Source organism: Bombus huntii, chromosome 12 (assembly GCF_024542735.1).
Source record: "Bombus huntii isolate Logan2020A chromosome 12, iyBomHunt1.1, whole genome shotgun sequence".
Lineage (NCBI taxonomy): Eukaryota > Metazoa > Arthropoda > Insecta > Hymenoptera > Apidae > Bombus > Bombus huntii.
Window position 1 is genome coordinate 3,292,131 of NC_066249.1, and position 24,273 is coordinate 3,316,403.

General features: G+C 44.3%; 1 protein-coding gene across 4 annotated transcripts in view; it reads left to right on the plus strand.

The window, feature by feature from the left end:
- Window positions 1-780: 780 nt before the first annotated feature.
- LOC126871881 (neprilysin-1-like) overlaps window positions 781-24,273 on the plus strand; it is a 73,720-nt gene continuing 50,227 nt past the window's right edge. For 2 of the 4 annotated variants that reach the window (XM_050631187.1, XM_050631188.1), the window contains exons 1-4: window positions 783-1,073; window positions 4,867-5,304; window positions 6,005-6,205; window positions 13,474-13,693. In XM_050631187.1, coding sequence (XP_050487144.1) covers window positions 5,302-5,304; window positions 6,005-6,205; window positions 13,474-13,693 — 424 coding nt within the window. In that variant the 5' untranslated portion in view covers window positions 783-1,073; window positions 4,867-5,301. Of the gene's footprint in view, window positions 1,074-4,866; window positions 5,305-6,004; window positions 6,206-13,473; window positions 13,694-24,273 lie in introns of those variants that run through there. The other 2 variants (XM_050631189.1, XM_050631190.1) reach the window with 2 other exon arrangements.

Below are 24,273 nucleotides of genomic sequence, written 5' to 3' on the forward strand. Positions count from 1 at the left end.
TTGACAAGATCATTTCTTTTGCTAAACTATCGAATGGTGCGTAGTTTGACAGAAATCGCTTCAAGGACACTTTTGATTCCCCTTATATCCTGCTATATCCAACGACAGCGAACGCGATCAATTGGCGATCGAAGCTCGTCTAGCTTCTAATCGATCTCGACTGTCGGTGAGATTAAGCGGATAAACGTGCGGCAACAACGATTCCCGGTTGGCAAAAAGCAACGAGTAATTTCCCCGTGGCAGCGTATTCGTAGCGGGTGTGTACTCGGTGAAAAAAAAGCCATTATTTAGAGCCGCGTTACCGGGCTGACAAAGTTTCCACGGCGAACAAAAGGAACGCACTCGGAGCTTTCGTAGTGGCTCGTAGACCACGCTCGCAACGTTTGAATATCGAGGGCTTGCGCGTTGCGACCGGGCTTTGATAGCGGATGTTGGAGAGAAGGAGAAGGTGGACGAAGCCAGAAGCAAGACGGGAAGAGGCAAGAAAAGACAGAGAAGGTAATATTTGTATAAGAGACGGGAGGAGACAAAGGGCAAGGGAATAAACAGCGAGATAGAGAAAATGGGGCGAGAAAGACGTTCGTTGCGAGAGAACGAAGCAAGTGAATTGAAGAAAGGAAAGAAGGAAACGCGAATGGGATTTCGAAAGGCAGATGGAAGAAAGAAAACGATAAAATTGAAGAAGGACGCTAGACGAGAAAGAGAAGGGGCGAGAGGCAGATAGAGAGGGAGAAATAGAATGGGGAGGTGGTGGGCGAAGCGAGAGAGAGAGAGAGAGAGAGAGAGAGAGAAAGAGTGGGAGAGGAAGAGAGAGAGAGAGGCGGCACGGTGGTTGCAGGTTGAGTCTGGTCCGACAGTCCGCGTGTTACCCCCAGCCGTAAAGCAGGGCCGCGTTTTCTCGACTTCCGGTTATCCCGTACCCGCCACAACTAGACGCAGAAATACGCGAACCGCGCTTCGGTCATTCGTTCCCGCGGACATCCAGTGAACCGGAAGTGGCATTCGAACCAGTGAAATCGTCAGGAAATAATCTTCGTCGAAGCTTCGTCGTCACGTTGCTGGATTTTATACAGGTAAGACGATCGATTGTTTTCATTTTTTCTTTCCCCTTTCTCCGTTTTAAAGAGGATAGTATGGAAATGATACACGGCGAGAGTGAAAATTGATGGTCGGTTTCGTTGATCTTCTCTGTGGTTGTTAACCAGCAAACTCGGATTATTTGCTCGGATAAATTGCAATAAATAAACAAGCAAGTTCGTTGCTTGGTAAACGTTTAGATTCTCCTCGAGATAGAAATTTACAATTGGAAATTTCAGATGCCGGATTAATCGTTGTTGCTGAGAGTTGGCTGATACGTTCGTTTCTTCTTTTTCTTATATAGCGTCGTATAAATAACGTTCTAAATGGTAAGCGTAGCGCGTTAGGTTGGGAAAAAATTGTTACACGAACCAGCAAGCTCGCACCAGTTTGTACCCACTAACGACCTTGTTAATGAGCTGAGCCTCGGCGACTTTATGTAATTGTTTACATGTAACGTTTGATGTCGCGAAAATAGCACCGTATGACGTTCGTAGTCGCATAGTGTATCAAACTTGCCACAGTTTGACGACGCGTCCTACGCGAAACAGAGAAATACGTTACCCTTGAAACGACCACATGTTCCGATACGATACCTTGCTCGATGTATTGTACTCCGCAGATATTGATTAAGCTTTACACAATTGCTGTAGCTTCTCTACGTATGCGTTTCTTCGAAGAAGCGATCGGTGTCGATCGAAATCTTAGTGAAATTCGCGAACATGGATCGGTCAGGGATTCGACCTTGGGATTTATTTGCACGTAAGGTAGAGCACGTTCGATACGAAAATGCTAGAGCCTAAAAATACTGGAAACTTTGCATCGGTTCGATTAACCGGAGGACGTGGGTGCGCCGAAACTTTTTCAATCCGAAATGGGTCCCGCCGATCGGTGCGTTCTCGTTGAAACTGCGTAGAAGCGAATCCGCTTCCGTTGGAAAAGTTTTCTGGCTGGCCGCGCAAAAGTTGGTCGAGATCAACGTTTCGAAAGACGCGATATTCGAAGCGTAGTCGATCCTCGTAACTCGATGGCGAACTTTAAGAAGACAGAGCCGCCGTTCTCTATGCTCGCGTGAAATACGAAAAGAGAAACAGCGACACGAAGCGGAAGTGCGCTTGCCATTCTTTTCTGGATTTACGTTTCACGCCCGATTCGGCTCGGCCGGTTCGTTTACATTTTTCTTTTCGCCGCGGTTCCGAGGCCTCGATCACGTACTCCATTGACTGGAAAATGTGATCTCGCATCGGCCCTGAATATTTTTATCCCGATGCAAAAAATAATCGGTGAATATATCAGCTCGGTGGCTGTCGTTCCTATGAATAAACTATGCCGACGCGTCTGCTGTCATTTTCATAAATCCTGACGGCCGATCGGCCATCCCTTATCGCGCCGCGCGATATTAGCGTAAGCCCCGCTCCAAATTATTCGATACACGTTGATGTGGCTGGCAAATCTCCACCAACTGCTGATCGACCTACTCTTGAAATCATCTCGATGATACGTATGCATGAAACCTCTAACGCAAACTACCTTTCACCCGTTTTCCCCCTGATAGATACGATCTATCGAATGTTTCGTATTAAAGTTGCGAACAATCGAGCAAAGCAAACGTACACAGCCTGTCCCCGCGTAAGACCGATTCGTCTCTGGCGAGTTGCAGCGTGTTGGTTAGCGAATGGGGTCGGTTTTACGTCGGGCAGCTTATACTTTTCTTATCAGACGACTGCAACTTTCAGTCAACGACAAAACCTTATTTCTTATTCGCGGAACGAGAGACAGCTCCGCGATGTTGAGAAAATTTCAGCGCTCGTGCGGGATATACTATACGCAAAGTCTCTGGTTTATCGAGTTATCCGGCAGATTTCTTATTGGCCCAGCTTAAAAGTTTCGTATTGTTTGTAATTTGAACGGTAGGAAGAAAAATCTGCCAAAGTTTCCCAGCATATTTGTCCTCTTACCTCCGCCACGTGGCCCGACCAATGGAATTATTTAGGAAGCTGGAAAGGTTGTTGGACAGGACAACGTCGATGGAAAGGTTGGCTGTCGAGCAGCTGGTCTCGTCATTGGCCGTGTTTCGACTGGAATGTAAATTTCAAAGTTGAGAAGTTAACAACGAAGGAAACGTAATGAATTGTTAAGGCAATCACGCTACTTGTAAATAAATGAGATAGGCAGGGCGGCCTAGTCGTGACCAAAGCGTACATGCAAGTGGACGTTTTAAGATTGTCGTAGCTTATCACGCGGATCTTGATGTTTAACTCGTTCGTTTTATTCCCTCTTTTTTTCCTTCTTTTTTTTTCGAGAATGCTCTCGATTCGCGTTCGGTCGATGAAGCGGTGCGTTTCGCTGCGACAAAGAAATGCGCATAAATTAGAAATCCCACGGTGCAAACAACTTGGAAGTAATCCAGATTAAACGGAGGATTCTATAAAGGCGATTTAGTAGACTCCTAAGATCGCTTCTTACGATAGGAGAATGACTTAATTCGTGCGTAACCTTGGCTTTTATAAATCTTGTTTTATCTACATCTACGTTCGAGCAGAGGACTTATTCTGAAATTTTTTGTCCCATTTAAAATGAGTCACAGTGTTACGCACCGCTAAACACGAACATAATTCCCTTCTAATGAAATATAATCGGGAGTCGTTTAGATACGATCGTACTTTGATGTGAAAATAAATCGCACGTGGCTTGTTACCAGTGCAACAACGTTGCATTTATGAAGTCAGCTTTGCGTAAGAATTTCCATCGTAAAGAGAAGCATGGAAAAATCTGGATAATTCTGCTCTTGCGACACGCTCCAGGGCAAACGATTCCGTGTCACGCACTCTGCTCCATCGAATTCTTAGCCGAACGATCTTATCTTCGAGATCAACCGAGCGATTAATCGAGCCTAGTACAATATCTTGAAGAAACGAACCGAATGATCAATGTGACAGAAATTTCAGTTCAGAGAGACCTACGTTTCGTCACGAAGGTGCGCGCACGTCAACTTGACGTCCGAGACAATTAATTGTTCACTAGCTCGATTATAGTAATCTGTTCGTGTCCATTGTGCTTGACGTTTTGACATTGAAGGATTGAATTCCATCTATCCATGTGCTAATTAGTACGTAATAATTCGCGCAAGTTGAGACGATTCTTCTTCGTCAAGACAGGATAAGGATAAGATTACACGTATTAAACAATAGCGTTAATGCAAGATAAAGTTAGAGAGTGTTACATAGACAAAAGATCGCGTTATCTAGATCAGCCCGACAATTGCAATGCCAGGGAGACAACCAAAGGTGTGCAAGATACCCGAGAGCACATTTGGCAAAGCCATTCTTATCGGCGGTTCCTTTTTAACTCTGTACTTTAGTTGGTCGCGGTTACTGGTCTGAATCTAATCTTTACACGGTGTTCGAAAGAGGATCAAACCGACCATTAAATAGACAAAAGTTCTCTATCGTTCGAACGTTATTCGCTATCCACCCAAATATCAAATTTATTTTTCAAAGATTATTCCAAATACCAATAATTAACAAGTCTATACAGTTGTTGTAATTCGCTACTGTAGATCGTGAGATTGCAGGAAAATTTCATAGACCATCTTTGCATAGTTACACATTTGTTCATCTTACTTATATACTATCTATATTTGTACTAATTCTTTTCTAAATTTCCCATAAATACATCGACATCCGCAGCCTATTCGTTATTGAATATATTACATAACATACTATAAGAATACCATACAATATATTAATAGTTACACAGATAAAAGATTCCATTTTCTTATTTCGACAGATTAACGAGAAACGAAGAAATATGCAGAGGTGGGAGAGAGACTCGTGGGTGCTGATCGACTGATCTACTCGGCCAGTATCGGTGACGGGGTGGGTACTGAGCAAGTTTGGTGATCGCGAACGAAGTGTCGTTCGAGATTGGCGGCCTTTAGAGAGCTAGGGAGTTCCACGGGACCCGGCAAATGTGGCTCTGTGCACGGTGAGCCGGGGTTACGGGGGCCGCGGGGCCCGTGGCGGTGGGAGCAGATCCCGTGGCGAGGCAAGCGTGAGGCTACCCCTGAGTCCTCGCACTTTGTGCGCCCCTGGGGCCGGAGGTGGCGCACATGTGCACGCACAGGGCACCGGACCCGGCGCGACTACGGCCGCGCCGACCGGTCCCCCTGGGACCGGAAATAATCCTGGCACGGAAGAGGGATCCGGCCTTCCAGACGAGCCAATGGTAATTATTTTTCCTCGCGACTTTTCGTACGATCTTTTGTTCAACTTTACCAATAGAAAGGTTGAGAAACGTGAACGTGGTCTCTTTAAATTTAACTTGAAATTTATCGTCATTTACGCTGTGTTTCCTTACGAGCGAATTTTTTGAAGATAATCACGTGGTTCTTGAAGATTGGACATTGATCGTAGCACGTAGATACGCAAAGAAATGGAGAAAATTGACGAAAAATGGAGTTGACCAGTTTGGTTTGCGAGTAGCTGGTGATATACTCGGTTTACGAGCAGTTGAAATTAGCAGGATCTATAACATGGAAGTTAAATGACGACATTCTGCTGTGTTTGATCCTCCTTTTTCACTCAGTCACTTATCCGTCGTCTCACGGTAATCCAGTATGGTGTTGACATTCCATTTCCCCGACATTTCTTTTCCATTCCTTCTCTGTTTTCCTTTTAAACGATTGCTGTCCTAATAAAAGAATTCAGCAGAGAAGCTCTCACCCATCTTTTGTTAACGCAATTTCACGTACTCCAACGTCTCTTCTCCAGTGTCTTTCGTTCTCTAACTTTTATATTACGTCTTCTACTCCCTCTTGCCTCGTATCGAACTCTATTTAATCCAAAGCGCAATTTTGTCCGCAACGAGCAAGAAACTCCGCAACTACAACTTTCTTGTTAATCGAAGCAACGTGTTGGTTGTTCAGGTACATGTCGAGAGAGCCGCGCAACAGGGTACTTGGATATGCTGCGTGCCGTGTTACTGGCTTCGTCGAAGTAAGGCCGTGCACAAGGCGTTGCTCACGTTCGCGATGCTGCTTGTCACCAGTTTGCTCGTCACCAGTCCTGTCCTCTTCCTCATCACCACGCTGCCGGAGGGAGAGCAGCCGCGTGAATGCGTACCGGTGGTGAGTGACAGCCATCTTTTCAAATCCGCACCATTGTTTTTACCATTCCGCGCGAGACCTCTCCGCTATTCAATGGAATATCGCGGTGCTTTCTGCATCGTTGTTCCCTTGCTAGCGAATTAAGAGCAACTCGAGGTAGCACGACGAGCTTCGTGTTTTTCCACGCGGTTCAATGCGATGAAGAGGCATAAATCGGCGTTTAAATGTCTGTCAAGGAGATATAAAGCGCGCCATACAAGATAGTAAGTGGAAATCTCGAGACGTTGCCGAGAGAATTTCATCGACGTGTCGCGTTTTCCCGAAAAATGAAATCACGGGGGAGACCGATCCACGTTCCGAACGATATTTCCACGAGATCCAACGTGACGTCGGCTGGTATCCTCGTAAAACGAAGGTTGCACCATAAAGCGACGTATGTACTCGATGCTTCTCGGTCTTGTCTCGTGTTCTATAGGCTGCTTCGATCGCTGGGATATCGATACCTTTATCACCGGTCTTTTGCATGATGCATCGGTTCGCTTATTTTATCGAACGATCGCTATCCGAATTTTTATCCAGTCTCTAATTTTACCATCTTTCGTGGAAACTTTTTACCTTGGAATTCGCCGCTGTCATCTCGCGACCGATAAACTTACAGGAGCGAGCAATTCGAGTATCGATCGTAACGAAACGAAGGGATTTATAAAAAGCAAAGTCGATCAGTTTGGCTTCTGAGAGGCTCAATTTTTCACGTGAAAACGATCCACGTAACTAACCGAACGTCATAGAGTTATCCAATAGGTTGTTGAAAGATTGTGACGTTCGATTATACGCGAACCGCGTATCCATGCATGTACATTGGCTCGCGATGATTTATCACTTCGATGAAGTAAAGATATTTCCGCGTTTAACTGCAACACACGAATTTCGACGTACGTTGTAAATTTGTCTTTGCTGCTGTCTAGGCTCAATGAAGGAGCACGATTTGTAAGCTGTTTGCTAGTTAGCGTGGTGTAACAGGTTTTGTCCGTGCGAGCCAGACCGTGAGAGTTTATGTCCTCACCGGCAGTGTTTCCCTGAAGCGTTATATCACGCGCTTTCATGTCGCCAAAGCTGGAGACGTCACGAGCAAAACACGAGCGGTTATCCACGGAAATTTCGCCCATATATCTCGGCGATCAGTTGTCGTGAAGGGTTTCGCGAACTCGTGCCACGCCAAGGAATGAGAAAAATGTCGCACTCCGTCTTTTAGCTGATTCCTCGCGTTTTTCTCCTCTCCATTCGCTTCCGATATAAGAGACGTTCTCCAGATGTAAACGAGATCGAATATTTTCTAGACGTGTTTTATTGAGACGCGCTGGTGTCTCTCAGTCTTTCTTCAACTCGGAATAGCGTTGCTCGATATGTTTTAAAATTGTTCATCCTCGTGTAACAGGCAAATAATTGCAACAACAACATACCGTTTCGCTTATCGACTGTGTAAAGAATAAATAGTTTCACCTATCAGGTATCAGGCAGAAAGTGTCCTATTTTGAATGTACGGTAGAACTTCGATTGTCAGAGAGGTAATATGGATCGGGCCTAAGAAAATACTCGGAAAAGTCCATTAGCGTTCGTAGAAAACGTTTTGATCATATAATGTCGTACATGTATTTAGGTTCAGTTAATTATTTAATCGAAGGAAAGTTTGATCAAACGCTTTCACGATACCTGGCCGTGTTTAGCTAGCTTTCGTTGTTGAAATTTCGCAGAAGATAAAATTATGGCAAAGTTCAAAGCACCTCGGCTAATACCGAAGTTTTGGTTAAATTGTTCCGTGTACATGTTACGCGCATTGTGTGCATTTTTTGTATATTTAAAATTTTACAATTCCGCGGTATATTTGTCAAAGATAATTCATAGAAAATGTTACTGTAGAATATATAAAATGATATCCGTGTATGCAATAACCGCGTTGATCATTCAGGAAATATTTTGAAACGTACGCCCCTTGGGAATCACAACGCACAAATCGAAATCTGCAACATCGAATGTTCGTTCTTTCGCGTCTTTGCGACGAAGTACCTCGAATCTGAATTCGATGCCTTGGAATGCGAACCGTCGCTATCAACAGGATAGAACGCGATTATACACGGAGCATGTAATCTCAATTGGATTTGACACGGTCGTTGCCGGAAACCTTCAACAGAGCTAAATGCGTAGCACCCCTTGTTGTTCTCGAATGAGTAATGGCCGTATAATTGGTATCAGTTCGCAGTTATCCTTATGCGGCTTCTCAATTAACATTAAGCAAGCTATAATTCAGTTAAAGGTCCTTGGATACGACGATCGTAATTCAATATGCACTTGGACAAGCTGTTTATACGTTGATCGCCATCGAGCAGATTCATCGCGTTTCTTCTTCCCTAAACGATCTATAGAGATGAGTCGGATATTTCAACTCGCAGCAGAGCATTTGAAATACTTTCGCAGGGAAATATGAACGAGAAGATTTTAATAGAAGGAAGCTGTTTACAAGTTTCAACTGATTGTTAGCAGAGCTGGGTTATTGAGATTACGCTGCTTTTACGGACAACATTAATTTTGCTCGCGGATTCGTTGCCTCCAGGAGTTGCTACTTCGATGCCAGTTAATGTACGTTCGCGGACAGCGAGCGAAAAAATATTTGCCAGCTTGGACGCTCGGCCGCGAAACGAGCTGTTTGCAAATTCGAAAGGGGGTTAAAGGCCGGGGTGTAATCGTTAACGTGCGATCGATCGATCGTCTCGCGGAGAGGCGAGAATAAACTGTGGAATATAAAAATAGATTCCCTCGAACGACCGTCTGTTCGACAAGAATTTATTAATTCTATCGGCGAGATATTACCGCGGGGCGAAGGGGCGTTGTAACTTTAAAGTTACTCGAACGACGTGTTTCGCCGTTTGAGAAATTCCAAATATAAAAAAAGAAAAAAAGGAATTATAAACGAGTGATGTACGCGATGACTGAAAAGGAAAGGAGAGTAGTTAATCATCAACAGCCGTTCGAAATTTCCAGGATAACGTTATCAATTATGGTTTCATTGTCACCGACAGAAATGACTGTTACGCGTTAGTCTGTCATCAACGTGCATTTACGAGATGCCCGACAAACTTCTATTAATCGATACCAATATCCATATTCCGAGTTATACACACATATATCGGAAACCTATCGCATTTCGAACTCTGTTCAACGGATTTGATACATCGATCAGCCGCAAAGTCAAGCCCCGTAATTGCTTCCATCTCATTCGGAGTTTGTCTCTCTTTTGTCAAATTCCTGTCGTTCCACTTTCGTCGAAAAGTTGGAAAAACCAGCAAAGTATTTCGCGCTTACTTTCACCCGAAAGCGAATTTCCACCGACTCTTCCTTTCAAAATAGACGAGCAAGAAACGAATTTATACGCAATCGTCGTGCAGGCTAGTTTATTGCGAATAGTACGAAACTCGACGTGGCGCGCGCAATACATACGTTTCGATTAAACAGTGGTTCAATTTGCCTGGCCAGCTGTATAAAAATCCCTTCGCCCGTTACAGACACTTTTACGGGGGAATTATCAGAACCGAGGCCGCCTTTCGCTGACGCCCTATTTTATTTAAAGCGCGGTCGATGCTCGGCGGACGCGTTCGTTCGAATCGTTCTCCGGCACCAGATCTTATTAAATATCGTATATCGTAATCGTCTCGGTTGTATGATAATCGTCAAATTTTCTTTGGCACGTTAAACGCCGTTTCCGGAGGATTAAACGGAGAAGAAAAGCCTGCAGGTAATCCACGATCAATTAAACGGTTCTTTTTCGCCGTGTCTTCGCTCGGTTTTAGCCTGTTAATAAGTTTGCAGCAATTACGTCTGCGGTGGTAGTTAGAGGGACTCGAAGCAGATTGCCGCTCGAATTTCCCGGACGTAGCCAGAGGATTGATTATATCGACGTAATATACCGCTGACGTTCCCCTAACTCAACACATTTGCCTTATATACAGCTATTTCACGCTAGGAATATCTCGCTTAAATATCTCTAGCTTAACTAACAATGTTTATCTTAATCTCATTGCGTATTCATTTTTGTCCGCCTTTTTAAACCTTGCTGGTTCGTATAAAAACGAAAAGCCAACAGCCCCGTTCTTTGTTATTACCAGACCACGGTTTATAAATAGCTCAATTTTCTTGTAGAATCAAATTGCAAGAAACGATGTCGAAGTATAATATCGAGAGAATCTTTGGAATTCGTAGCTGTAACTGTTAAACTAATTGAAAGGATTTTCAAGTGTTGGCACCTCACGCAAACGAAAATTTGAGACTTAATTAGATCGAACTGGTTTCAAATCGCGGTCAAATATGTGAATTATACGCCGTCCGAATATACAGGATATATATTGTGCAGTTTACTTTCGAAAACGTTTGCACGATCCTAGGTAACGAGGATTAGGTAAACGAGAATCGAGAACGTCGAGAAGATCGTAGTTGTCGTTGTGGTGGATATATGGAGAATCCTGTGGATGATTTATTCGACATCGAATATTCAGCGTCGCCGACAAATGATGGATTCGAGTCGTTGAATGCTTTTCCCGATGGAAGTTCGAGCCGGGTCGTTAGAACAGCACGTGCTGCACCGCGACGAAGCCATACTACGAGCTAAGGTTTCGAGGCAAATGTCAACCCTACGCTGGATCAAGGTCTCGCCCTTCTTCCTGACCTTTATTTTTTCCCATCCGGACTCTTGAATCGACGAGGAAATCCCTCATCCTTTTGCCGCATCTTCTTTCACTCTTCCAAGTTTCCTTCGTCCGGTGCATTTGCAACTTTCCTCTTTTCATTCCTTTTCGAACTTCCAACTCGAAAGTTGCTACAGTCAGAAGTGTCTGATTAAAACAGGTACTCTACACTACCTGTTCTTTCACGGTATTTAGTCCACTGGATAATCCAGCGTATTTGCCATCCTCTCGAAACATTTCGGGTTATGCGTAATGCGCGTTACTCGAATTAAACGCGAATTAAAGATCACTAAATTGTGGAAAAATGTTGCTGATACTTCACGTATGGATATCACAGCAGATGAAAACGAGAAGTCTTCTGGTTCTAACAAGGTAGTTTAAATTCGACTGCTAAAAAAAGAAATAATCGGTAACGAGAGGAGGAAAAGTAAGAAATTTAAAAATAGTTGACGATGAATTATGACGAAACTCAAATATACCAAATGTCACGCGAACACATCCCTCGTGCCTCGTTGCTGTAACACAATATCACAACCACGAGAAATACGCGTTTAACGAGAACAGCGTATTCCTTGTCGCAGACGCATATCATACACACAACTTCAGAATTCACGTTGAGGATCGACGCTTGGCATCAAAGGCGGGCGAAAATTCCGTTTGCATTCCATAGCATCTGGAACGCTTTCTTACGTGTAACCGAGGTTCAACCACGAAACGTGCTCGTCGTAGCTACGATTTCGCTCCGTAAGCGGTGTGTGCGTGCGGGTTAGCTCGGGACGAGGTAAATGCACGGTGAAACGAGCTCAGCCATCTTCTCTAAGATGTGATTTAGATAGAGAGCGGTAGGCCGTGCCTGGAATATAAATTGAAAGCTTACGAGCGTAATTTCATTCTATTTATCCTGAATTCATTTTTTCCGCGTATCAAGAGACTCCTCGTATCGAAGAAACCATCGGTCCAGAGGATATTCCCCTTGCGATGGGGAACGCGATCTTTTTCGGCGGTTCCTTCCATTTCGCGTGCGTTGAAGAATCCGAAATTTTGCGGACGACTTGGCGAAGAATTTCGCAAGCTTCGCGTCTCTGAATCGAGAAATTTGACGAGTAAGTCGCTCGCGCCAGGCAAGCCGGATCGGATCGCCCAAGACGAACGTCTGATTAGTCTGCAGGAATTCCGATTAATCAGATTAATAAGAGATACATCGATATAGGAAATCAGAGGTAATCGTAGAGTAGACAAGCCGACGAGTCGTGGTGAAACGAGTCGTGATACTCGAAGGATTTATCGAGGGTCGAGATCGTACTTGCCCCATTTTGGCGGCTCGATAGCAGATAACTGCCTGATAACATGGCTTCTATGATGTTTACGAGGTTCGCGGCGGCTAAACTGGACGATGTAGATTAGGTTTCCTTGAAGGGTGAAATGTTTCGACGGCGATTTACATGTCGCTACGTCACCTCCAACAAGTTATTCCTCTTTCCTTACTGTACGAAAAGTACACGTTTTTTAACTAGCAAATAATATGAAAATCAAAAAAAATGAAGAAACTTGCACTTGTCACATTTCCCTTCCCTCTGACCGATTCAATTTATATCGGATCTTGTCTGTTAAGTTATCAAAGTACCGCAGCTAAGGGATTCGATTTCGAACGATTTCTTACACTTAGATGCTGTTTTTCACGGAAATAAACGAAGAGTTCTGGAGAGTCGAGTTGACGTTAATTTCACTCGGTCGTATCCGGTCTGTTGGCGAAGTAAGGCACAATTGGCGGAACGATCATTCGTCTCTGTCAAAAAGACGTACGGCCATCCGGTCCGGATGAAAAGCAATTGATGACAATGAAAGTCGTGGACGCAACCACGGCTGGCCTTTCGTTAGGTCCTCGAATTTTTAGCAACTCGTCGAATAGGTTGCCGACGTAACTCGCCAGTGATTCTTCACACCTTCTTGCCCTTTCTCTTTTCTTCTTATTTATCTTCGGCGAGAGCCGAACTTCGTTTCGCGTCATTCGTCTCTTTCGAGGAAGACGTATGATGGCAGATTTCGCTGGCAAAAATTCCGCGACTTGAACGCGTTAACCAGCAAGAAGAGGAAGAAGCCAGCAGCTCACCTTTACACGCCGAGGAATCGAGTCAACTTTCGGAAAAAAACATTCGTTGCTTCGATCATTCACGATCCAGTACAGTAGACGTTCATAGCGCGAACGAATTAGCGAAATAGAACGCGAAGACGTCTCTCCACGCGTTAATAATTTTACGATGAAACGTCTGAACGTATAACACGATTAAATATATCCTTCGCCTCTCGGCAAGATGTTCTCGTTAATCCTTAAACTTTGTTCTTCAGTCGTTTCCCGTATCCTCATTTACCGTCTCGGAATACGGAAAATTGTCCTCGTAATGCCGTCTAATCTTTGATGCTATCCTTGACACTAACTCGAATTGCTTTTCGCTCCTGTCAAGTGACGGTACAATTAAAAAAAAAAGAAAAAAAGAAAGAAAAGAAAGGAAGATAGGAAGCATTGTAGAAACACGAGAAAAAGAATTTCCATTCCAGGACGAAGCCTGCATCAGGGAGAGGGATGGCCCGGAGGGTTTGTGCGACTCGAAAGCCTGCGAGGAAGCGTCGAAGCAGATGGTGGCGTTCATGAAGAAGGGAGTGGATCCTTGCAAGGACTTTTATCAGTTCGCGTGCGGCGGCATTCGCGATCAGCAGCCGTATCGGCCAAGCTCGAGCTTCAACATGCTTCAGGCGAGGGTCGACGATCGTCTTCACAGTGAGTGAACCTCGTTGCTCGTTTTTTTCCCATTAAGATACCTTTGGAACTCCATTCGCTGGCTAAGATAGTCGCAGGGGAAGTTTCTCTTGAAGCAGCAAATATTTACGCGAGTCCCTGCCTCCAATTAAAATGTACTTTACACGTATAAATGTATTTTTACATATTTCTCGTATAAAAATAATTCCACCGAGGAGCGTCGTTATCCGTGACGTTCCGCCGGGCTCGTTACACCGAGGCAATCGATGGAACCGAATTTCGAGCGCTGGGATTAATTTCTCGCCGACCCGAGAAAAAACGAGAGAGGATGCCGGGGTTTTCCATCGTTGGGAAACTCGAAGCACGACGAGGGATGGATAATTGATTCAGAACCGCGGCCAAATTTCCCGCCGTCATTTCAACTTTCAATTAACCAAATGCTTTCATTGAGTAGGAAAGTTTCAGCCTTGAACGTGTCGCTGTTTGCGCGAGCTTGGATCGTCCGATCAATTCGCATCCTGGCGATACGAAACACCGTCCTAGACGCGTGATCGTCCGTTTTCCACCGTCTTATCGTGACTGGCGGAGTTATGTTTCCCTCGGTACCTCCTTTTCATCCACTTGACCGACCTTAATCAGCTCGGGCCCGTGTCCTTAGAAAGTGTGGACGAAAAAGTCTGTGGACGAAAAGTGGCCGTTAAAAATTCCGTTGCTGCGTTTTCTTTGAATAGCCGCTCGTTTCAAGCCGCGGCGATCCCTTTCGTAATCTGTTGCTTCCACTACCCTATTTCTTATGGCTTCCTCGTCGAGGATAATCGAATGGTTCAGCGAGCCGAGATTGATCGGGCTCGTCGGCTATTTTTTCACGGGAATTATCGGGCAAACGTAGTTGGATCGCTCGTCGACTCGAATGAATCAGAATGCCACGGAGATACGCGGTCGTGTCGCTGCAAATTGAAATCAACTGGCGGACGTATAGAGCGAAAAATGTCAACGAGGTTTGCGACAATTGGAATTAAACGGCACGCGAATTATCCAGAGATACCGATATATCCGCCGCGGCTACATGCGAGTAAACAGAAGACGAGCCGCGGCTATGTAGGTCACACGCGATTAAAAGAGCTGGACGTGCATACGTCACGGTACGCTGACGTAGGAGTTGAAAAACAAGCCGCTAAGTGTCCAACCCACGAAAACAGAGAAAAAAGTTGGCCAGTTTCGTTGCTTTTTCCTAAATTCATCCTGGATAACGACCAGTCACCCTCTGAAATTTTGATATCCAGTTTCGCGACGCGCTTTACCCAATCGCTTTTTTTTTTATTTCGCGATTTCTTTCTACCGTGCAGCGTACCGCGAACACGGTTAAACACTTTCACGCGTCGAACAGCTGGTCTTTTAATCGAAGCAACTTTGTTTCTCGTTGTTTTACTTGGAAAGTTGGCGAATAGTCCGCAGGCAGGATAGTTGTCGAACTCTTTCAAAAATTTAAGCCAGAACTTCGCTCTTTCCCCCTTTGCTTCGCATTCTTCTCCGCCACTCGTCTTCTCTTACGGAGATACGTTCCACTTTGTCTTTCTACGTTTATTTCCATCTCAATCGTCGTCGGATGCAATAATTTTAGTGGAAACCCAACGCTAGAATTATCAACAAACTGCAAACTAGTTTGGATTATCACGGCGAAAGTATTTGTTACCGCGATTTTTATCGATAAGCTATTTATTCTTGTTGCAGCATCTTCGTTAAAATCGCGTGCGTATGTACAGTAATGTACACGGTACAGATTGCTTGTCGCAGTGTTTTAAACGAGTTCTTGTGGTGTCGTTAAGTCAGCATCTCGGTTATCGGTTTGTTCCCTTTAAGGGGGACACGTTTTCGTAGCCCGTGCAGGACTACCTTTCCCCTTTACGTTCTGAATGGAAGGGAAAAAAAGGGTCAGCGGAAATGAAGATTTACAGGGACGAAGTCTATGAAAAAAACACGCGGCGTGCTCAAAGAATAACACATGGACACGCCGCGTAATAATTCATCGCTTCTCCTGCTCATTTTTTCGCGCGAACGCCACTCACTCGGGCTTGTAAATTTTCGAGTCGTAGTTACGCTCGCGAGAACCTGCTCGAATGGAGATTAATGCGAGGAAACGAATCGCGGGGTCGTGTATCTTTCGTTCGTAGCATATCACGGCGCCTCGCATTTATGGAATTGTTTTCGACCGGAAAATGTCTCCGGCTCGGAATAGAAACGAGTGCTCCGAGCATTTGCTCGCTCGTCACGCGATCGTTCCCAGTGACTTATCGTTCCTATTTCTCCAAAAGGATCTCGGACTATCCGACGTTTTCAAGCGAGGCGAACAAAAAGCGGAGAAACTGTCGCGCTGAAGAGCGAAACGAAACGAGGGGTTTGGCAAAGGGTTAAAAATCAACTCCTCTTTTGTCCGGGATACGACCGCTTGGCGCCAGGATTTTTTCGAATTTTCTCATCAACTGAAATCTCCCTGGCTGCCTGTTCTCGCCTTGGAAACACGCCTTTTTCGCTCGATTCGTCTCGCCACGGATCACGTTGGATCAGCCTCGATGTCAGTCGACGATTCGTTTAGGCTATTTTTTTTTTTCTTCCAGCAGATTTTCTTCCGCAGATTCTCCACCTTGAACGCGTTTCCACGAGATCGGATAGCTCGCCAAAGTATCTGAACGCTTATCATAGAAAACTCTTTCGTATATGTATGTCGTATGTGTGTGTGTGTTATATATTTTAACGTTTCATTAACTCAGTGACGAGACGCGAAAATGTATTTGGAAGTTGCTGAAAGTATAGATCAACTATCTACCTCTTTTTTTCTATCGCGAAAATCTTCCAATTTTTCTAATCACGACGTAGATTTTTCCTTTGATTTGAGATTTTTTAGTCCCCTAAAATGTGATACGCTAACGATTACCAAAATTCTGATTGCGAAAGGCAGACGTCTCGAATTTCCGATTGCTCGATGCCTAGCCCGTAAGCCCGGTTTCCGTGGGCGGTCTCTCCAAATATTTATCGCCGCGTCTTTAAACATCTATAGCTCGTGAAAGTTATCGTCCTCCGTATGTGCACGTTGTGCGAGTCTCGGTCGATCGATTTCCGCTTGAATGTTTCAGGTGTGCGCGGCGTAATTTTTCGCTCGCCCCTATCTCGTTCAAACAATATGCTCCATTTATGCTCGGCTTCAGATCGATAATCGTTTATGGCCGAATTATATTATAACAGAAACGCATAGAGCGATCTAGTGTCCTGTTTGTCTTTCAATGTACGACCGATAGAAACCTATGACGGTGCGAAATAGGCTGATGGTCGCGTACGCGTCGTCTTAGTTTCCGGAACCCCGGCGACGAAGCCTTAGCTACTAAATTTACGTAAGAACAAAGAAGGGGGTTACAAACTTGATTAATCCAACCTGCTTAATGGGTCAAGTTCGCCCTATAAGCCAGACGAGTTACGAGTCGAAATTCCTCGTGGTTCGTTCGATTTACGATCTTTCAACGCCGTGCAACGTAAATAAGCCTCGAAAAATAGACTTCGACATAGATGAGTCGTCTGACGTCGTCGTGATTTCCTGATGCATAGCAATGACGTTGTAGATTTGCAAGGTTTGTATTCTTAAAGGCCGATACGAACAAACGATGCAACCTCTTCGTCATATTGTGACTACGCCTCTATTTATAACAGGGAAATCGCAATTTTTCGTGCATTACGTTATTAAAAATTTAATCGATAATTTAATTCCTGGCAATACGAAGCTCGGTGCAAACGAGCTACACGACGTCGTTGCGATTTTAAGCACACGCTATTTTCGAGATTTATATTTTTAAATCCCAATGCAGACGAGTGACCGACTGTGCATTGTACCATTAAAAATGTAACTCTGCCCACTCGTCTTGCGGCTTGGAAATATCATGCTCGGTACAGAGAAGCGATGCGTCATCGGTTAGACGCGACGACGTAGCAGCTTTATATTCCCAATAACGCGAAGCAACCGGTCGTATACGTTGCGCCATTAAAAATATATTCCTGCCGAATCGCATAGCAAAATCTTAACGACGACGTCGCGTCTCAACCAAAATATCCAGCCAACGATAATTCTTCTTTTTCGCAGAAAGCTGTTTCCTCTTAGAGTTCTTCGCAAGATACAGTTCAGTTAATTCGCTATTGTTCGCCTCTGCTGCGAAAGTTTAAACGAACCGACAGTAGAACTGTTCGGTTTTCCTTCCCTCGAAGGGAAGCTCACTGATTAAGCGAGAAAGTTGGTTTCGTATTGCACGCGGCGGATCCAGCCTGACGCGCGGCAACACACTCTGACCACAAATTCGATAATCTCTCGGGCTCCGGTGAAATTAGCTTTATCACTGCGGCCTGCTCGATCTATTTCAACCTCGTCTAGACATGGTATTTTCGCCTGCAGTTTATGTACTTGCTTCGCCCCGCGAAAATAAATTGACCTCTATTTGTTTCTTGGCCCGCGCAGCGAGCCACCGTGAATCTTGTGCAAAAATTGGGTCGTCCATATTTAATTCCACGGAACTCTCCTTTGATTTTTCCTCCGAGATTTTTCGAATCTAGCCATCGAGATACTCGGAGATTTTATGAGAAGTAGACGAAAGTGGAGTTTGTTAAATCTTGCCGCCCTATATTCTCCAACCTTTTCTATAATTTTCTTTCTAAATCTCGCCAATTCTACGATTAGCATTCTAAGAATCCCTGCAGGCGGAGGAGAATGGACCGTTTAATTTTACTACACCAGCTTTTCCCTAATTTTCTGTCGAAATCTTAAGAAGCTAAGCCTCGGCAGTTGTACGATTACCAAGATTTCGTGGAAAAGGACGAGGTACGGTTCTTTCAATGCACCTTTTTCACGGTTACTTTCGCGTTAAGTCGGAGGGCACGCGTTTCGACCACGAGACGCTGTATTCTTCTCGTTTTCCGCGCGACGAATTCGCAAACGTCCGTGCACGGTATGCACACACGACGCGACAGGGTGACTCGAATTGGAACATGCCGGTGGCACGAACGTGGCGTGTTTCAGACGCTCTTAGGCATTAAGGATACGGTTGGAATTCAAATTCAAGCAGCTGCCCCCTCCTCCCCCGACAGTTCATTACGTATGTACGTTTTTATCCCTGTAATCGCATTGTACTCGCGGCGAGCCAGTCCCTTACCGAGACAAACGCCTGAAAAAGTTCGGTCTTCTATATATATTATAGGGGGAAATTTTTCGGAGAAATTGTTTAACGAAATGCTAGTTGTGGTACGCGTTAATTTTCCTGCATTTTATGCAGAAAAAAATATATTCGATAATAAAGAAGCAACGCAGATTGGTGTTTTTACCGTGCGGAACGAAGTTATAAATGAGCGTCGTTTTTTCTTTTTTTCGTAAAATCATTCGAACGCACATAATACGGGAAAATACACGAAATATTAAAAACACATAGTACTCGTTGTGATATAGAACAAATAAAACGATCCTCTACATAGGTTTCACTTTTTTAACTATGTTCGTAAAAATACAAATTTGCGTGAACATGCGCGATATATTTATCACTACGAACATCGTCACTGTCGGATATTCTTTATCCCCGTTTCACTGACCTAACAATGTCTGTGCTACAATCTGAATCACCAATTTCATCCGCAAGAACTCTCTTCATTTCTCATTGCTGTCCACTGTACCATTCATCAACATCGCAAGCGTGACCTAAAGTCGAACACAGATATACCGATGTAGTTACAAGCGGGTTAATTTTGCGCAAAATATCTCGGAAGAAGTTAGCAACGTATCAAATAATTAAGCATCGTCCCTCGGCGAACTTTTCTCCTGGATGACTGTTGGCGGTTGAAACAGGATGCAAATTGAAGTTATCGGGGAAGTAGAGACGCGCGGTAGCACATCGTCGTCGCCTGAAATTCCGCTGCTAATCGTAATCCGCGTGAACGCGGCTCGCAAGAGGGTCTTAAGCGGCGCCTGACTATATTCCGTGGAAGTTCCGTTTATGACCACAGCGACGGCGACTCGGTGTTACGGGAATTTCCTGGCAAACTGCACTTCATAAATCCCCCTTATCGAAAGTTGCGCGGAAAAAAAGTTGGTGAAAAGCGGCGTGACACTGCGCGCGAGCTTTGAATACTGTTCTTTTGCCTCTTTACATACGCCACGCTATTTATGAAGATTATTTTCGTAGCCGAGTGTCAGCAAAGGAACCTCATGGTCGCAAACTGTGACACTGCTTTACGCTGGACGCAGTTTATTTGCTACTTGTACGCGAGATGATTCAGATACGCGAAGTTTTGTCAGTACGATCTTTCATCGAGCGTTGTCCCTGGCCAGGAGAATATCCTCCATATTTCCTGTGATCTGGCAATTCTACTCGAACATCGAACATATCCGAAGTTTAGTGATTTTCTTTTTACTTTCTTGCTATTTTTATTCTTTCTGTATTAATCATAGACCATCTCGTTATCCGAAAATTCGAAGACGGAAATTCAGGATGCCTAGTAAAATAACAAGGACAGGAAATATATGGCGCGCGTATTAAAAACGGTGGAACTCGTAATTTGTAAAAAGGCAAAAGCTAGAAACATACGCGTCATCTCGGTAAATTTTGCCTTTAGAATTGCCACAGGTTCCCACTACTTTGCTAGAAAAGTGAAAAATTCGGAAAGTTTTGAGTGTTGATAATTAGATGGCCAAGTACTGTGACAACATGGCTGGAGTTTCGTTGGCGCAAAAAATTCGGAAGGTAACCAAACGTTCGATTCGAAAGGGACATCAAGGAGAGAATCAATTATTCTTAGACGATGAAACGACCAGAGCTAGAGGTGCAAACAGCCCAGTTTCGATGGCATAGCTCCGGGCAATGAAGAGAACTCCTCTAATTAGCCTTTCGTTCGATGGTCCTTGAAACTCGCCTCGTCCCTGCCGAGTCTTAATAGTTTGCATCGATAAATTTTCTCAGCTCTCTCTGCCTCTCGCAAGGAAAATTGCCTTCTGTCGAGATTCTCCTTTCTTTCGTACCGTTCTCGACTACGCGTTTATTTGGCGCCGCGAAAATTTGCCACCGTATCGACTTTCATTCGCGTTTTTCGTGTGTTCGCCAAAACGTTCTTGTGTTTTTCATCCGTGTAATTGGTAACGACCACTTTCGAATTGATTCAATCGAGGAAATGGACGTGGAACGCACGTGGAAATCTGATCTTACGGGAAACGTACGAACGATTAATTTGAACTGGTAATTGGGAAAAAGGTGCCCCCATTTAAAGCGATCAAACTGCTGCAAGTTCAACGATAAATCGCCTCGTACGACCCGCGAACATTTGTACCACCCGTAGCGAATAACCCGAGGACACCGATTACCCTAAAACGATTATGAGAGCCGAGGAAACCACGAACGGGACTGTGCAACCAAATCGGTGTATCTGTCAGGAAACGGTAACTTCGTAGTCGAGGTTTAGTTTAGAGAAACACGACATAGACGCTTTTGTTTCTTCTTCTTTCGTTCAATGCGACGAAGAAAATTAATTCCCTATGATACGAAGCAACTTCGAAGATTCTATTATATGATAATACGAATATCCGCACTATACACGGTGGCGTGATATCTACAGCCTAGAAATTGGAATTGTCGCTCCATATAGTCGAAGAATCCAAGAATTTTTCTATAGAATCCAAAGCTTAGAATTCCGTTACACTCGGAAAGTATTTTTCCAGCTGAAGAATATTGCCATCGATATTCGTAGTATCAATTTCATACTATGCTACTATAGTAAATTCGGTATAGATTTAATCAAAGGGAGATGCCAAGCTCTGAGCTGCCAGCGTAATTGCGTTTCTCAAACTTTGAATTCTTTAATTCCTCAAACCTATAATTTTCTCCTCAAGTGTCCGGGTGTCCGGTAAAAACATCGAACGAAAATTTCCAACAATATATTTTCCAATATATCCGTATCTAGTGACAGAACTAGGAGAGCTACTAAACTGGGAATTGCGTGTTCGATCGACGCGACACGGAGAATCCCAGCGCCTCGTCGTTTCGTAAATTGTCGCGACGCGTGTCTGAGATTGGTCAAGGAATAGTTCGACACCCTGTCGAATACTCTGGTCTTGTGTTTCCGTTTGTTAACGCGCGGATGTTATTAATGGCGCGTAACCGTAATTGTTATCGATCCTGTTGAAAATGGCAATGGGATCCGATCGAGCACGAGCTTGGGCAGAGTAATTCTCTGTCGATTGACTGCGTGCAATATTCACTGGCAATTGAATGCATCGTTTCCGTAATTTGTTCATGAAAAGATAGGCCGGCAAAGGAGAAGCAGGTTGAAAGAGATAGGAAAAGCAAAACCGTTTTGTAATGTTGGTAATAGGATTGCGTGTAGCCATGGAATATTCTTTCTTTTTCTTTTTTTTTTTTTTTTGGATCCGTGAATCCGTAGGATTTTCGCTTGGTTATTTTAGGGCAACGAAACGTAATAAAGCGAGAAATTGAAATTCCGCGGGGCTGTAGTTTTTCTTTGGTCGTTTCGGAACGCTGCCGCAGCGAAGCGAAACTGCACTGTGAAGGTATTGCAACGCGACACTTCTTCCTGTTTACTAGCGTTTAAAGATGTAGCTAATAGTATGAGAATGTAGCTAGTTTTAAGACCATCAGCTTAAACTTTCGTTCCGCGATTTTTCCAGTAGCTGAAATAAGAACGATTCCCATAGCTGCGCTAAAATTCGCTGTCTCATTGATTATACTAGGCGGTACGAATATGATACGATATTATTAAGGCAAAGGATCAACGAGGCTTGTGATAATTTTCTACCGCATTTAAAAATGAATTTCTAATTAGAATATACGCAACATCGCACACTGGTGTTACAATCGCTTTGTAAGATTATCAAAAATTTCAACGATCAATCGACTTTTATAAGCTCCATTCGATAGTGGATAATTTTAAATCGCGATTTTAATCGCGCGGTTGTTAACTATCAAAGAAATCCATAAAGAGAGGAGATGGAAGATTATTCGGTCGGTGTAGGGAAGTTTGCGTTCAGCCGGCTTTTAATGTCTCTTTTTTTTTATGGAATACATTACGGGCCGGCCATTATGTCCGGGCGCATTACCGGGATGTTACGCTGAAATACTACGCAGCAGCCTCTGTTAACGTTCTAACCGGATTGCTCGTAAAAAATCCCGTATTATGTGATCGTAATTTGCATCATGGCTGTCACGATGCATCGCCTGGATTCGTGCCTTTATTCGTAAATATGTATTTTAAAAGCCAAACGAAAAAAAGGGGGGGAGAAAAGAAGAAAGAAAAAAGCAAAGCAAACGTTTAATTGTAAAAAGAAATGTTTCGCAAAGATCCTGAAACGTCGCGTTTTAATCTATTCAGTGGACTTTGCCGGGAAGTTGCATGGCCTGGAAACTGCCATCGCCGTGGAAACTTCTTCCGCAAAACCTTTCACGATTCATCCGGAAAGAAAAAGTTACAGCGAACTCGAGTTCTCGCGTTTTGTTCTCCAGCCCCTTTTCACTGCCGTAGATTGAATATTCACGTTCGCGTTTAGCGGTTTTTAAGCAACGTCTTAACGACAATTCAATCGTCGAAACTTCGGTTTCGTTCGCGCCAAGACAACTTCACCGACATACTTTTCCAACTTTGCAAGTGGAAATCTTTCCGCGGACGCGAACGTTACATTGGCCCTCGTAGTGCGTTCGTAGAACGCTCGTACGCGGTTGAATGTTTCCTATTCCTCTTTTATTCTTCTTCTTTTTTTTTTATTATTCTTATTTTTAGAAACACGCAAGAGAGGGAACGGATAGCGAACGAATGGAGTAGGGAAACAAAAACGCGGTAGCACGAAGAGGTAGGAGAGAAGGATGAATTGAAGAAAACGAGGGGTTGGGCGAAATGGAGAAAATGAAAACAGGTCCGGGCTATCTCGGGAGTGTCGACAAAAGCTGGCCAGGCTTCTGTACGCGTAGTTAGCAGGCCGAAATTTCGAGTTTCCATTTAGACGGAACCGCGGCACGAGAAAGTGACGACAAAAGGAGGAAGGGGCGAGCGTGCACAGAGTTGGAAACGAAAGAACCGGGCGCGGACTTCCGCTGGTACTTTGGAATCGCGAAGTCGCGACGAGTGGCTGCGAAACTGGTCTCGAAACGGCGTGTAACGAGCTTGCAGATAGCGATTCACCTATTTCGTGCGGCTGCCCGTTTTGTTCTCCAGTTTCCTTCCGTTTCTTTTTTCCCCTCTCGTGCTTCTCTGATTTTCACTTGGCGCAATCAACGATCCCAAAACCGCGGTCTGTTTCGAATGCAAAGCATCGATACAGAAGGAATTAACGAACGCAGTTATACCGTGTTTCCCGGATAGCTCACGGTTATGCGCGATTCCATGGAAATAACTGTTGCTCGTGGAATCTCGCGCGGAATCTCGTTGCCGTGAAAATTCAACCGACTAGGCTCGTACAATCGAACTGGCCGATTAAACACGGTTCTCTGGAGAACCTTTGAATATCGAGTATATACCTAGTCGTGTATAATGATCGATTAAGGAGGCATTATTCGGTGTTTCGCTGCTTTTAGTTTAGT